The sequence below is a fragment of the Cololabis saira genome, chromosome 13, assembly GCF_033807715.1.
Source record: "Cololabis saira isolate AMF1-May2022 chromosome 13, fColSai1.1, whole genome shotgun sequence".
Classification (NCBI taxonomy): Eukaryota; Metazoa; Chordata; class Actinopteri; order Beloniformes; family Belonidae; genus Cololabis; species Cololabis saira.
Window position 1 is genome coordinate 29,965,763 of NC_084599.1, and position 16,443 is coordinate 29,982,205.

Below are 16,443 nucleotides of genomic sequence, written 5' to 3' on the forward strand. Positions count from 1 at the left end.
AACAACAATCAATAAAATGAAACATAAACGTTAAATGCATGGAATGAAAAAGAAAAGAAATCAAGCAATAATAACGAGGATACAGAACATCTACAGTTCAAACAGGGTTCCTGTGGTCTTTTAAAGATGGACGCGCCCTCTTGGCCACGTGCAATTAGAACGGATGGTGATCCCGGTGTTAAACCGTGATCAACTGCAGAAAACAGCGCTTTAAAACATGAATGACTAGCAGAAAGTAGTGACTACAAATTAATGAAAACAGTCCTTATAATGATGGTGGTGTAATCTCAGCTCTGAACACAGATTTAGCTCTGTAACACTCCCAGTTAAACTCATACACCCAGGTCTCACAATCTCACACACAGTTCTGAACACTCTTAAATCCTACTGATCACTGCTACGCGGGCTCACGTCTCCTCTGGGATCCGGAATCGGGTGCCTGCGGGTTTGTTGACTGGGTTCGCGGTCCTGCTGGGGTTTCGCAGTCAGGCTATCGCGTCCCGTCCCTTCCCCTGAAACGGATTAGACAGCGGCGGGGCCGCCTCGTGCCGGGCCGTGGTTCCGGACCAAAACGGAGGCTCACACGCATTCCTAGGCGCGGCGGGGGGACCGGTATCTCCTTGCCGTGCTTCCCTCTCTGCGCCGGTCGCCGACGCGCGGCCGTCCGGGCCCCGGGAGAGCTCACGCCGGGCGAGACGCCGGCCGTCCGTCCCCGATCCCTGCGCCGGTTCGCAGACAGGGGCTCGGAGCGGGGAGGGGGGGTTCAGTCAGAGAACTCAATCGCAGCTGTGTCCCGATCTGGTTGCCGGGAGCGCGTGGGCGTCGGAAGCTTGGATCTGTGAACTTAAAGAGGAACAGAGTTTAGTGAGAAATCGGAGCCTCCCGGGGGACCGCGGCTTCAACGGGCTGCAGGTCCAACGGAGCGGCCCGATGGGGCCTTACACCTCCCCCCAGCCGGGGGGAGAAAGGGAGATGGGATCTTGGCCCAGAGCCAAACGATCCAGCTCGGATGAGAGGGTGATCAGAAGAGGACTAAGAGGAGCAGCGGCAGGGGTTTTGATCCTACGCGCGCTGCGGTGACGTCATCGGTGCCTCATTGCGATTGGATGAACGCCGCTTGTAGGCGCCACCCCCCCCCGCAAGGCATGCTGGGGGTTGTAGTTCAGGCAACAGCGCCATTTTATGAGGCACATTAAGGCGGAAAAGGGGGGGTTCAAAGAAGCAGTACCATTTTGAGGTCTGGTTTTGGCTCCGCTGCATCCCGACCCCTGCTTAGGTGTCATAAAACCCCCAAGGAAGTCTGTTTTCCCTGGCAGAAACCCTGCTGGGTCCTTGTTTTGATCTCCGGCCATGCCGTGGGGGTCGTAAACGGGCTATCTCGACCCAGGCCGAGATAACCAGGAGTTAGCAGCAGGGGGTCGCAGGACTTCAGGAAGAAGGGGCAAAGTCTGGTTTTACAGGTCCTCAAAATCACAAAATATTCATACATTTATAAGTCCAGATTTCACATGGGCGACGCACAACATCCCCCCTTCGAATCGAAAACCGGAATGCAGGGTCTGGTTGTCGAATCTAACAACGGTGCACCAGTCCATGTGGTCATAAACTCTGGTTGGGGGCGTGAGGCTAGCCTGGTTAGTCCACTAGGCGAGCAATGCACAAAAATATGAAAAGAAAAACATATTCAAAGCAATAACATCATTCATTTACCTAACACAGTGATATCACTCTTAAAGTGCGGTAGATGAAAGATAAAAGGAGGGGTTAGTTAGGTTTCAGTATGTACACTGTACCTAAAATCAAAAACCAACAATTTAACCACTCTTTGATTAATTGCTAGGCGACAAAAACACACAAATTAACTTATGTCGGCTATGGAAGCCTGGAAGTTGTGTGTAGGCGTGAATTTTTTTTTAACGCCCCAAAGTATCCTACCCCCCTTTCAGGTGTGGAGCGGGCTTCCACTTCTGGGTCAGAAAAATTGTGAGGGGGCCGCTGCATACAAGGTAATGCAGCTGTTCAGTGTTCTTTTGCTAAAAAAGGTCAAACGTGGGACCCCCCTCGCTCTGAGGTACGGCGTCTGCGCCTTGGTTGTTAATCGTGATCTGTTCTCCTCTGGTTTACTTTAAGAAGACGCTGAGCTGCTTCTTCAGCGTCAGTAACAGTGAAAACTGGGAAGGGCCGCAGCTCCTTTCGGGTAATTAATTTATCGGCTTACTCATGGTGGCGTCTGACCAGGGGGCTCAGGGGATGAGATGACCGGGCTCACCACTTTTGGGTCCAGCCTAAGAACAGACTTGCCTGTCGGTCCATCTCCATCAGCCTGGTCACCTCTGCTGGTTCTCCGTCCACTGCGATGAGCTCTCTGCCATTAATAACCACACCTCAGCTCACGGTCCAGGCCCCAGCGCTTCGCTTGGGATTCTGGCAAGAGATTACACTTATTAACGAAGTCAGCTCACGTTATCACCCAGATTAGAAGAAATTAAACCGATAACAAACCCTGAGAGACTGGGGTATTGGTTATAACCTTAGAAGCAAGAACCAACTGAAAGGAATTAATAAAGTGAGTTAACAGGGAGGAATCTTTAAATAACTTTAAATTAAAGATTCAACTTAAAACACAGTAGAGATTAATCTGAGAAGATTAATAACTCACATGGGGTAATCAGCAACAGTTCAATTAATAGAATTAAAGAAATTAAGTCAACCATTACCTTCAGTTAAGTATGGTTGCAAAAGGGAATTAATCAGAGATTAATAAAATAGTGATCCCTCAATAAAAGTTCAGATTAATACAAATCAGGAACTTACAGCGAGCCAACCATTAGTTTCCATGGAACCTGGTTGCAAGAGGAAATTACTCAAACAGATTCACAAAAATTGAGTGATAGAAAAAGTTCAGGTTAATAAAATTAACAGAACTTAAAGCAAACCCAACCATTACCTTCAGTGAAGTAAGGTTGCAGAGGAAATCAATCACAAGATTAATAATCGTGTGATGAAAAATAAAAGTTCAAATTAATAAAATTAAAGAACTTAACAAAGCAATCACCCTTTAGTGAGGCGAGGTTGCCATTAGAACAGGGATGTTTTAAAATAACCGTAGGAATCAGATAATGAGGGGGGAAGAAAAAATAAAAATATTTTCTTTCCCGATCAAAATTAATGTTCTGTTATTTCATACAAACTGGCCACAAATATCGTTTCGAGAGCCTCACACGGGGCACCATTTATGTTGTGCAACTCAAGGTAGCTTGGCTGTCCAGTTATCAAGGCTAATGATAATTCTATTAAAGAATTATTAATAATTAATAAAGTTGACTATTTATCAAATTGTATTATCAAAAATGATAATTCTCGTAGGGGCACCACCGCCGGGGCCTTACTTCCGGTGGGATTCGATAACTAACAGCAGAAAATCAGTCTCATTATGATTTGAATTATCCTGCAGAACAGCAAATCTTACAGAATAACAGTGAAGGCGTGATATCCGAACACTAGGCTCTGCTTAAACAAATCAATTTGTGACCAAATCTTGCATGAAATAACACAACCACTCATAAAGAAATCAATCAGAATTTATTTACATACGGGTGTCAAAAGATGATAAACGCAACACCCAAATAAACCTGATGGCAGAAATGGCTTAAGTATCCATAAAACAATTAATTAACTAGAAAAACAACAATCAATAAAATGAAACATAAACGTTAAATGCATGGAATGAAAAAGAAAAGAAATCAAGCAATAATAACGAGGATACAGAACATCTACAGTTCAAACAGGGTTCCTGTGGTCTTTTAAAGATGGACGCGCCCTCTTGGCCACGTGCAATTAGAACGGATGGTGATCCCGGTGTTAAACCGTGATCAACTGCAGAAAACAGCGCTTTAAAACATGAATGACTAGCAGAAAGTAGTGACTACAAATTAATGAAAACAGTCCTTATAATGATGGTGGTGTAATCTCAGCTCTGAACACAGATTTAGCTCTGTAACACTCCCAGTTAAACTCATACACCCAGGTCTCACAATCTCACACACAGTTCTGAACACTCTTAAATCCTACTGATCACTGCTACGCGGGCTCACGTCTCCTCTGGGATCCGGAATCGGGTGCCTGCGGGTTTGTTGACTGGGTTCGCGGTCCTGCTGGGGTTTCGCAGTCAGGCTATCGCGTCCCGTCCCTTCCCCTGAAACGGATTAGACAGCGGCGGGGCCGCCTCGTGCCGGGCCGTGGTTCCGGACCAAAACGGAGGCTCACACGCATTCCTAGGCGCGGCGGGGGGACCGGTATCTCCTTGCCGTGCTTCCCTCTCTGCGCCGGTCGCCGACGCGCGGCCGTCCGGGCCCCGGGAGAGCTCACGCCGGGCGAGACGCCGGCCGTCCGTCCCCGATCCCTGCGCCGGTTCGCAGACAGGGGCTCGGAGCGGGGAGGGGGGGTTCAGTCAGAGAACTCAATCGCAGCTGTGTCCCGATCTGGTTGCCGGGAGCGCGTGGGCGTCGGAAGCTTGGATCTGTGAACTTAAAGAGGAACAGAGTTTAGTGAGAAATCGGAGCCTCCCGGGGGACCGCGGCTTCAACGGGCTGCAGGTCCAACGGAGCGGCCCGATGGGGCCTTACACCTCCCCCCAGCCGGGGGGAGAAAGGGAGATGGGATCTTGGCCCAGAGCCAAACGATCCAGCTCGGATGAGAGGGTGATCAGAAGAGGACTAAGAGGAGCAGCGGCAGGGGTTTTGATCCTACGCGCGCTGCGGTGACGTCATCGGTGCCTCATTGCGATTGGATGAACGCCGCTTGTAGGCGCCACCCCCCCCCGCAAGGCATGCTGGGGGTTGTAGTTCAGGCAACAGCGCCATTTTATGAGGCACATTAAGGCGGAAAAGGGGGGGTTCAAAGAAGCAGTACCATTTTGAGGTCTGGTTTTGGCTCCGCTGCATCCCGACCCCTGCTTAGGTGTCATAAAACCCCCAAGGAAGTCTGTTTTCCCTGGCAGAAACCCTGCTGGGTCCTTGTTTTGATCTCCGGCCATGCCGTGGGGGTCGTAAACGGGCTATCTCGACCCAGGCCGAGATAACCAGGAGTTAGCAGCAGGGGGTCGCAGGACTTCAGGAAGAAGGGGCAAAGTCTGGTTTTACAGGTCCTCAAAATCACAAAATATTCATACATTTATAAGTCCAGATTTCACATGGGCGACGCACAACAACGGTGAAGAGTACTTTCTCAGGCATTATCCCAAATTATGAAACTATAGGAATAATTTAATGTACTTTTTTTTCTGTTGCTTATAATAGCCAGTCCAATTTTGTTAATGAACAACTGGTAAAACAAGGAGTTAATTAATCATTACATGTACTTTGACTTGTTTCCTCTTTTGCTGTTGTTGCTTAGGGGAGTAGGGTTTGGGCAGTTGTGAAACTTGGGGCAGTTGTCTTATTTGGTGTTGCCGTTGTTGTGGTTGTAGATATGCTCCAATTTGTAATACTTTCAGAAATAATTGTAGTCATTACTGTGGCAGGAGTTGATGAAGTTCATTCTTTCATGTGTCAACATATAATGACTACAACTAGACCATCCCAAGGGCAGACCTTCAAGAAATCTTCTCAAGTAAGAGCTGAACGGTACCAGGAAATGACACGTTACACACTTTCTGGCGACAGAAACTTACTACACTTCATGAACACCCTGCAGCACAAATGAATCAGCTGGAAATAAAAAAGAAGCCAGCAAGTGTTTAACCCTCAGGCAGGCCATCCCGATCATTAATTCTGATCCCCAGAGGGTGCCAATTTCATTTGACAATGGACAATAATCTGCATCTTTACAACATAGATGATCATGTCAGGAATCTTGTTGACCAAGATGAGCGGGGTAGGGTTGGGTGGGGTTCTTCTTTAGTATATCCCATGTATCCAAGGTTGCCAGTCCAGTTCAGGACCACACATATTATATAGGCAAACAAACAACCACTCACATCAACACGAAAATATTCAACATTTACACTGAAAGCAGTCTAAGCCAGAACCTGTGAAACCAGTTCTTTTTGGTACCCTGGAGCACAAACAGCTGTAAGTGGAATGTCAATATTCATTTTTATCTAAAGTATCTTTTTGAGTCACCTCATGAATTTATGTCTTCTTCTTAAGGCAGGGACACAAGCCCCTTTCACACAGAGATTCCGCAATATTGGTGTAAAGAAGTCCTGCCAATACGCCGCCTTTGTTGGTTCACACAGTACCATACAACGCCGGCATAACGCCGCTCCCGTCTGTAAATTCACACAGCATGCCGGCGTTCCGCAATCAGAGGCGTGACGACAGCGTCAGCGTCTAGTGGCATGCCGGCATGCCGGCTGTGTCATTCACACAGACCCCGTTTCGTCTCTGTGACGGCTCTGTGACTACCTCCGCTGCCGGCTTATTGGTGGGGCCACTTGGCCCCCCCATTCCGCCTCCGTGACTTTCACACAGAACAGCGAGGCGGCTTAAAGGCGCAACGTTCCCGCCTCGAACTGGCTGTGTGAAAGGGGCTACACTGACCCGATTATCAGCCGTTGGACACCGTCGGGCAGTCGGTCAAGGTCAGTCAAGGTCGGTGACTCGAGTCGGGTTGGTGGATCCCGTGTGGTCATCCGTCTGCATCTGCGTCTGCGTTCATTTTGGCCAATTCAACATGTAGAATCCGCCACGAGCTGTCGGCCTCTATGACCAATCTGATTGGTGGAGTGCTAGCCCTTAACTAGCGAATCAGAGTTAACCAGACATGACAATGTTAAAAATAGCCTACTAGATAAACAGCGATACACGCTGCACTACACTACAGTCTATCGTGGCATCGGTTTTGATTTGGATTGTGTTTGACTGTTGTGAACACCAGTATAATTACATTATTAGCCATCGTATTGTAATTTTTTGAAAACACTGGCTGATGACACCAGGCTCTGTTCAGAACTCTAGACTAGAGCAATCAGTCATTTTTGGTTGTTCTTCTTTCGCTTTCTTTCTGGACGACGTCACAGATTAGCGCCACCTGCAGTTATGGGGACGTATTACACCTCACGCAGACGCCGAACGTACGCTCCAGTCGACATCGGGTTGGCGTGTTCAGGTGTATTTTTTTGACCGACTCAGGCAGACAGGAGCCAACTTTCAGTCCAACTACTTTTCTGCTGACAGTGGGCCAGTTGGTGTATCCCTTAGTTTGAGATTCCATACTGCTATATTCTCTAGTTTGACCACTAGTTTGTAGTTTTGACTTTTATGTAAACAGTAAAATTGCTGATCAGAGCAGAAACCCAAACACTCAGTTAAAAAAAAATTGTGCTTTATTGAAAAGCCAACGTTCAACAGGCTGCACCATTTGGTGCCCATAATATACAGTGCAGTATCATATGACCTAAATCTACAGTGATAGTGGATAGCTCATTTCATTGTTCAAATGTAAAATATGCCTTTGGGCAGAATACAACACTAGCAATATACTTTTCTCATGCTTAAGTACTTTCTTTCTTTTTTGATAATTGCTTGTGATATAATCATTATATAACAACATAACAGAGTATACAAAAGGAAAGTCACTAAATGTTTTTATATTTAAATTAATAATATGTAACAATGTTAAAATTGCATCTTTGTGATTCAGAGCATCTTAAAATCAATATATCAATAAGAAGAATTTCGTTTTACCTAAGATACTGTGATTTTCTGTATATCAAGTCTATACAGTTTGTAACTTTTCTTTTAAAAGAGGCTTCTGTTATAGAATTTACTTGCAAACATAAACATAATTTTTCTCTTATACTGTTTCTATGGCTTCCATCGAAGGTCAGATGTGTGCAAAAAAAATTATGAAGGGGTAGAATAAACCTTAAATCCAAACTTCTGTTTATTCAAAAACTAATTAGGAGATGCTGATCATAGAAAGTAGAGTTTGTCCACCGATCTGTCCTTCCATCTTCTTTACCTGTTTCGATCTGATTCAGGGTCATAGGATGGTAAAGCGGCTCCCATCTGTTGTCACGGGAGAGACGCACAGCCTGGTGAAGTCTCCAGTCCATTGCATGGCCACACAGACATAGGTACAGTGTATGTTCATGCTGAAACTAGCTAAAAAAAAAAGCATAATTAATATAAAATGCTTCTGCCTCACATTATGTAAAGAAACACCACCAGAACTTTCTTACATTTCTGTTTCATTTCTGGTTTCTGTACTTACTGTCTTCTAATGGGCATCTCTAATTCTCCGAATGTTTGTAACTGTGACTGTGTGGGCCGTTCCATTCAAGATCTGGTCTCTAAAAAACTATGCAGAGGAAAAGGTGCACAGGTTGATTTCCACCCCACTCTTTATCTTTACATACATTATCACTTAAATGTAAGTAAAGATAATACAGAAAGCCCATTTTTTTTATTTTTTTTTACATACCTGCTCAATGAGGTCAATGATGGTTCCATTGCTGAGCTCTCCATAAGATTTTAATTGCATGTTTAGGTGTGCTAGATATATCAGACCTAGGATTTAAAAATTATATATTTGTTAATAGGAATAAAACAACAAAAAAACACAAAAAAATTAACAAAAATAGCTTGCTACTTTACCATCAAATGGTACAAATAATGAATGAAGTGAATAAATGAATAAATGAAATAACAGAGATAAGATTTTAAAAAACAAAACAAAAAACAACAACCTGTGGTGTCAGTATACAAATGAGATGCTTTATCACTACCAGTCATGTACCTTGAGTTGTTGTTTCCTCTTGTTTTGAGGGGGTTGTTGTCACAGTTGCAGCAGGTGTTGTTTCTAGTGTGGTAGTTGTGGTTGGGATTGTAGATGTAGTTGTGATAGGTTTTGTTGTTGAGGCTTTAGATGTGGTAGGTGGCATTGGGACTACAGTTATAAGTGTTGGTGTTAGGGTTGTAGTTGTAGGAGGTGTAGGTCTCAATGAAACAGCAGTTGTAACTATTGGTGCTCCAGTTGTAGCTATTCCTGTCGGTGTTGGAGTTGTGGTAGGTGTTGTTGGGGCTGTAGTTGTAACTATTGGTGTTGTAGTTGTGGTAGGTGTTGTTGAGGCACCAGTTGTAACTATTGATGTTGGGATTGTAGTTGTGGTAGGTGTTGTTGGGGCTCCAGTTGTAACTATTGGTGCTGTAGTTGTGGGATGTGTTGTTGGGGCTGCAGTTGTAACTATTGGTGTTGGGGTTGTAGTTGTGGTTGATGTTGTTGGGGCGCCAGTTGTAACTATTGGTGTTGGTATTTGAGTTGTGGGAGGTGTTGTTGGGCCTCCAGTTGTAACTATTGGTGTTGGGCTTGTAGTTGTGGGAGGTGTTGTTGAGGCTCCAGTTGAAACTATTGGGGTTGTAGTTGTGGGAGGTGTTGTTGGGGATCCAGTTGTAACTATTGGTGTTGGGGTTGTTGTCGTGGGAGGTGTTGTTGGGGCTCCAGTTGTAACTATTGGTCTTGGTGCTGTAGTTGTGGTTGATGTTGTTGGGGCGCCAGTTGTAACTATTGGTGTTGGGCTTGTAGTTGTGGTAGGTATTGTTGGGGCTCCAGTTGTAACTATTGGTGTTGGGCCTGTAGTCGTGGGAGGTGTTGTTGGGGATCCAGTTGTAACTGTTGATGTTGGGGTTGTATTGGTGGGAGGTGTTGTTGGGGCGCCAGTTGTAACTATTGGTGTTGGGCTTGTAGTTGTGGTAGGTATTGTTGGAGCTCCAGTTGTAACTATTGGTGTTGGGGTTGTAGTTGTGGTAGGTGTTGTTGGGGCTGCAGTTGTAACTATTGTTGTTGGTGTTGTAGTTGTGGTAGGTGTTGTTGGGGCTCCAGTTGTAACTATTGGTGTTGGGGTTGTAGTTGTGGGAGGTGTTGTTGGACCTGCAGTTGTAACTATTGGTGTTGGTGTTGTTGGGGCTCCAGTTGTAAGTATTGTTGTTGGGCTTGTTGTTGTGGGAGGTGTTGTTGGTGTTGTTGAGGCTTCAGTTGTAACTATTGGTGTTGGGGTTGTAGTTGTTGCAGGTGTTGTTGGGGCTCCAGTTGTAACTATTGGTGTTGGGGACGTAGTCGTGGGAGATGTTGTTGAGGCTCCAGTTGTAACTATTGGTGTTGGGCTTGTAGTTGTGGGAGGTGTTGTTGAGGCTCCAGTTGTAACTATTGGTGTTGGGCCTGTAGTCGTGGGAGGTGTTGTTGGGGATCCAGTTGTAACTGTTGATGTTGGGGTTGTATTGGTGGGAGGTGTTGTTGGGGCGCCAGTTGTAACTATTGGTGTTGGGCTTGTAGTTGTGGTAGGTATTGTTGGAGCTCCAGTTGTAACTATTGGTGTTGGGGTTGTAGTTGTGGTAGGTGTTGTTGGGGCTCCACTTGTAACTATTGGTGTTGGGGTTGTAGTTGTGGGAGGTGTTGTTGGGGCTGCAGTTGTAACTATTGTTGTTGGTGTTGTAGTTGTGGGAGGTGTTGTTGAGGTTCCAGTTGTAACTATTGGTGTTGGGGATGTCGTTGTGGGAGGTGTTGTTGGGGACCCAGTTGTAACTATTGGTGTTGGTATTGGAGTTGTGCGAGGTGTTGTTGGACCTGCAGTTGTAACTATTGGTGTTGGTGTTGTTGGGGCTCCAGTTGTAAGTATTGTTGTTGGGCTTGTTGTTGTGGGAGGTGTTGTTGGTGTTGTTGAGGCTTCAGTTGTAACTATTGGTGTTGGGGTTGTAGTTGTTGCAGGTGTTGTTGGGCCTCCAGTTGTAACTATTGGTGTTGGGCTTGTAGTTGTGGTAGGTGTTGTTGAGGTTCCAGTTGTAACTATTGTTGTCGGGGTTGTAGTTGTGGAAGGTGTTGTTGGGCCTGCAGTTGTAGGTATTGTAGTTGTAGTTGTGGCAGGTGCTGTTGGGCCTCCAGTTGTAACTATTGGTGCTGGGGTTGTAGTAGTGGTAGGTGTTGTTGGCGATCCAGTTGTAACTATTGGTGTTGGGCTTGTAGTTGTGGGAGGTGTTGTTGGGCCTGCAGTTGTAGGTATTGGAATTGTAGTTGTGGAAGGTGTTGTTGGGCCTGCAGTTGTAGGTATTGTAGTTGTAGTTGTGGCAGGTGCTGTTGGGCCTCCAGTTGTAACTATTGGTGCTGGGGTTGTAGTAGTGGTAGGTGTTGTTGGCGATCCAGTTGTAACTATTGGTGTTGGGCTTGTAGTTGTGGGAGGTGTTGTTGGGCCTGCAGTTGTAGGTATTGGAATTGTAGTTGTGGGAGGTGTTGTTGGGCCTCCAGTTGTAACTATTGGTGCTGGGGTTGTAGTTGTGGTAGGTGTTGTTGGGGATCCAGTTGTAACTATTGGTGTTGGGCTTGTAGTTGTGGGAGGTGTTGTTGGGCCTCCAGTTGTAACTATTGTTGTTGGGGTTGTATTGGTGGGAGGTGTTGTTGGGGCGCCAGTTGTAACTATTGGTGTTGGGCTTGTAGTTGTGGTAGGTATTGTTGGGGCTCCACTTGTAACTATTGGTGTTGGGGTTGTAGTTGTGGGAGGTGTTGTTGGGGCTGCAGTTGTAACTATTGGTGTTGGTCTTGTGGTAGGTGTTGTTGAGGTTCCAGTTGTAACTATTGGTGTTGGGGTTGTAGTTGTGGTAGGTGTTGTTGAGGTTCCAGTTGTAACTATTGGTGTTGGGGATGTCGTTGTGGGAGGTGTTGTTAGGAACCCAGTTGTAACTATTGGTGTTGGTGTTGTTGGGGCTCCAGTTGTAAGTATTGATGTTGGCGCTGTAGTTGTTGGAGGTGTTGTTGAGGCTCCAGTTGTAACTATTGTTGTTGGGGTTGTAGTTGTGGTAGGTGTTGTTGGGCCTCCAGTTGTAACTATTGGTGCTGGGGTTGTAGTTGTGGTAGGTGTTGGTCTTGTGGTAGGTGTTGTTGAGGTTCCAGTTGTAACTATTGGTGTTGGCGTTGTAGTTGTGGTAGGTGTTGTTGAGGTTCCAGTTGTAACTATTGGTGTTGGTGTTGTTGGGGCTCCAGTTGTAAGTATTGCTGTTGGGGCTGTAGTTGTTGGGGCTCCAGTTGTAACTATTGTTGTTGAGCTTGTAGTTGTGGCAGGTGTTGTTGAGGCTCCAGTTGTAACTATTGTTGTTGGGGTTGTAGTTGTGGAAGGTGTTGTTGGGCCTGCAGTTGTAGGTATTGGAGTTGTAGTTGTGGGAGGTGTTGTTGGGCCTCCAGTTGTAACTATTGGTGCTGGGGTTGTAGTTGTGGTAGGTGTTGTTGGGGATCCGGTTGTAACTATTGGTGTTGGGCTTGTAGTTGTGGGAGGTGTTGTTGGGCCTCTGGTTGTAACTGTTGGTGTTGTAGTTGTGGTAGTTGTTGTTGTAGCACCAGTTGTAACTATTGATGAGGGGATTGTAGTTGTGGTAGGTGTTGGGGCTCCAGTTGTAACTATTGGTGTTGGTGTTGTAGTTGTGGTAGGTGTTGTTGGTGTTGTTGGGACTGCAGTTGTAAGTATTGGTGTGAGGGTTGTACTTGTGGTAGGTGTTGTTGGGGATCCAGTTGTAACTATTGGTGTCGTAGTTGTGGAGGGTATTGTTGGGGCTCCAGTTGTAACTATTGGTGTCGTAGTTGTGGAGGGTATTGTTGGGGCTCCAGTTGTAACTATCGGTGTTGGGATTGTAGTTGTGGGAGGTGTTGTTGGGCCTCCAGTTGTAACTATTGGTGTTGGGGTCATAATTAGGGTGATTGTTGTTGTTGGGGGTGCAGTTGTAAATATTGGTGGTGTTGTAGTTGCAGTAGGTGTTGGTGGTCCTGTAGTTGCAACTATTGGTGTTGTAGTTGTGGTAGGTGTTGTTGAGGCACCAGTTGTAACTATTGATGTTGGGATTGTAGTTGTGGTAGGTGTTGTTGGGGCTCCAGTTGTAACTATTGGTGTTGGGGTCATAATTAGGGTGATTGTTGTTGTTGAGGGTGCAGTTGTAACTATTCCTGTCGGTGTTGTAGTTGCAGTAGGTGTTGGTGGTGCTGTAGTTGCGGCAGCTGTTGTTGTTGGGGCTGCAGTTGAAACAACTATTGTTGTTGGATCTGTTGATGTAGCAGTTGTTCTTGGTGCTCTAGTTGTAGCAGTTGTTGTTGCTGGGGCTGTAGTTGCGGTAGCTGTTGTTGTCGGAACTGAAGTGGTGGTAGCTCCTGTAGTAGCAGATGCTATTGCTGTTGTTGGGGCTGCAGTTGAAGTGTTTGTTGTGGGAGCTGTAGATGTGGCAGCTGTTGTTGTAGTTGCTGTTGAAAAAACTGTTGTTGTTGGAGCTGTTGATGTAGCAGTTGTTGTTGTGGTTGTGGCAGGTGTTGATGTTGTGGCTACATTTGAAGCAACTATTGTTGTTGGATCTGTTGATGTAGCAGTTGTTCTTGGTGCTCTAGTTGTAGCAGTTGTTGTTGCTGGGGCTGTAGTTGCGGTAGCTGTTGTTGTCGGAACTGAAGTGGTGGTAGCTCCTGTAGTAGCAGATGCTATTGCTGTTGTTGGGGCTGCAGTTGAAGTGTTTGTTGTGGGAGCTGTAGATGTGGCAGCTGTTGTTGTAGTTGCTGTTGAAACAACTGTTGTTGTTGGAGCTGTTGATGTAGCAGTTGTTGTTGTGGTTGTGGCAGGTGTTGATGTTGTGGCTACATTTGAAGCAACTATTGTTGTTGGATCTGTTGATGTAGCAGTTGTTCTTGGTGCTCTAGTTGTAGCAGTTGTTGTTGCTGGGGCTGTAGTTGCGGTAGCTGTTGTTGTCGGAACTGAAGTGGTGGTAGCTCCTGTAGTAGCAGATGCTATTGCTGTTGTTGGGGCTGCAGTTGAAGTGTTTGTTGTGGGAGCTGTAGATGTGGCAGCTGTTGTTGTAGTTGCTGTTGAAACAACTGTTGTTGTTGGAGCTGTTGATGTAGCAGTTGTTGTTGTGGTTGTGGCAGGTGTTGATGTTGTGGCTACATTTGAAGCAACTATTGTTGTTGGATCTGTTGATGTAGCAGTTGTTCTTGGTGCTCTAGTTGTAGCAGTTGTTGTTGCTGGGGCTGTAGTTGCGGTAGCTGTTGTTGTCGGAACTGAAGTGGTGGTAGCTCCTGTAGTAGCAGATGCTATTGCTGTTGTTGGGGCTGCAGTTGAAGTGTTTGTTGTGGGAGCTGTAGATGTGGCAGCTGTTGTTGTAGTTGCTGTTGAAACAACTGTTGTTGTTGGAGCTGTTGATGTAGCAGTTGTTGTAGTGGTTGTGGCAGGTGTTGATGTTGTGGCTACATTTGAAGCAACTATTGTTGTTGGATCTGTTGATGTAGCAGTTGTTCTTGGTGCTCTAGTTGTAGCAGATGTTGTTGCTGGGGCTGTAGTTGCGGTAGCTGTTGTTGTCGGAACTGAAGTTGTGGTAGCTCCTGTAGTAGCAGATGCTATTGTTGTTGTTGGGGCTGCAGTTGAAGCGACTGTTGTGGCAGCTGTTGTTGTAGTTGTTGTTATTGGGGCAACTGTTTCAACACAAACACAAATAAATGTCCCACATTATATTATCTTGAAGATACTTTTTTATTCAATGCATCCATCCATCCATCCATCCATCCATCCATCCATCCATCCATCCATCATCTATAGCCTACCGGCTTTATCCTTTGCAGGGTCACGGGGGTCTGCTGGACCCTATCCCAGCTAATTTTCAGGCGAGGGTTCGCTCTGGACAGGTTGCCAGTCCATCGCAGGGCCACATATACACATAACCATATATACTCACACTCACACCTACGGGCAATTTAGAATCATCAATCAACCTACTATGCATGTTTTTGGACTGTGGGAGGAAGCTGGAGTACCCAGAGGGAACCCACGCAAGCACGGGGAGAACATGCAAATTCCACACAGAAAGACCCCTGCCGGGCCTGGGTGTCGAACCGGGGACCTTCTTGCTGTGAGGCAACAGTGCTAACCACCAAGCCACCGTGCTGCCTCAGTGCATTCGTTTTATAGCAAATTCCAAATTTTATTATTTCAACTGTGTTTTATTAATTTTATTTTATTAATTTAGGCACTATCTACTAATCTGCAAGTATTTTAGTCAAACATTTTCGACGTTGGATTTTGGTCTTGTTATTATAGTCATTATCAGATAATACTAAATGTGTAATTTTATATCTATAGTAGAAAATAAATTAATATCCTTTTACCATGGCCTCTTTTACTTTCACTTACTTAAAAAGATTTCCAGTGACATCTTCATCTTACTGCTGAGTCAGTCAAAATTAAATGCGTTTGTTTATGAGTCCTCAATGCCCTTGACAACAGACCATTCAAGTATGAAATACTAACTTAATCACATAATAAAGGCCAGTGAGTGCTGGTCAATCTATAATATTTAACATAAAATGCATTAAATGACCTGTCTTGCTTACTGTAATCGGGAAGTTGTGCAGAAAGTAGCCCACTTTTTAGTGGATTTATTCAAAAATGTTCAATTTAATGGGAAATATCAAAAGTAGATTAAACATGTAACACATCTTCCGAAATGTTAAATTTAAGGTAGGCCTACAGACGTACCACCTAATACTCTTATGTTACATTTGTCATTCAGTAAATTCTACTGTCCACAATCCAGATTTTCTAAAGTGAAACAATGAAAACTATCAAATTATTAACTTTAGTTAAATATTTACCCTGTGCAGAAGATGCATGAAAATATCCAAGAAAAAATATAAAACAAAAGATTTTCTTCTTCATGATGAATGGTGTTTGTCCTTATTCCTCTCAGTACTGACAGGTTTTTTTAGTCTGTGAGCTCACATTGTGTTGGGTTTGTAATTTGCTCCTCCCTCAGCTATTCAAAGAGGAGTGACAAGGCATCAGAGACAGCTGTTTTCTTTTTTTTTTCTCAAATAACCTGAACCTGAAAAGGTAAGGTCAAAGATACAAATGTGTGTAGAATAAAAAGGGAGATGCAAACCAAATCATAAAATGGCCATTAATAAGCTAAGAACCCCAAAAAAATCTTTACTGACCTCACATAATTCAGCTTTAGACTGAGTGCTCAATTCTTTAAGAATATTTGGTATGTTTACTTGTTTTACCAGAATGAGTAGAGGAAAGTTCAACCTTCTTCTATTGTAAATATATTGGTATTATGTTGCCAATGTGCCACGTTACCATAGAGGAAATTTGTCCCACTTGATTCAATGAGTTTTGTGGGGGGTTTTCTCTCTTACAGGTCCGGATGTTGACTGGGCCATTGCAATGTCCATCCTTTATTTTTTTTTTATTTTAAGGTAGATTTGCTGGTGTGATTTGGATTTTTGTCTTTGCTTGACTGAGTTTCAACCAAACGTAAGCTGTTGAACAGGCAGGGTTTCATGTTGTCCACATTTGTAAATAATCTCTTTCACATGGAATGATGGACACTCCTTTATTTTCTTTTTTTAAATAACCTTGTAAACCTTCCCAGATTTATGAACAGCATCAATTACTTCCTCAATTCCTTCTTCAGTTTCTGCTTGAGAAAA

General features: G+C 44.8%; 1 protein-coding gene across 1 annotated transcript; it reads right to left on the reverse strand.

Moving 5' to 3' along the window:
• Positions 1-9,959: 9,959 nt before the first annotated feature.
• LOC133458788 (GATA zinc finger domain-containing protein 14-like) lies at positions 9,960-15,170 on the reverse strand. Its single transcript, XM_061738988.1, has 4 exons — positions 15,143-15,170; positions 13,229-14,427; positions 10,708-13,049; positions 9,960-10,590 (listed from the first exon to the last, which is right to left on the reverse strand). The coding sequence occupies exons 1-4, from the start codon at positions 15,168-15,170 to the stop codon at positions 9,975-9,977; spliced, it is 4,185 nt and encodes a 1,394-aa protein (XP_061594972.1). The 3' UTR covers positions 9,960-9,974.
• Positions 15,171-16,443: the final 1,273 nt, after the last annotated feature.

Bases quoted from the DNA above. Each gene is read 5' to 3' on its own strand.
- LOC133458788 (XM_061738988.1), bottom strand. From the start codon at position 15,170: ATGAAGATGTCACTGGAAATCTTTTTAA. The intron at 14,428-15,142 runs GTAAGTGAAAGT...GTGTTGAAACAG, and splicing joins GTCACTGGAAATCTTTTTAA to TTGCCCCAATAACAACAACT. The intron at 10,591-10,707 runs CTGCAACAACTA...CCCCAACAACAC, and splicing joins AACTGGAGGCCCAACAACAC to CAACACCAATAGTTACAACT.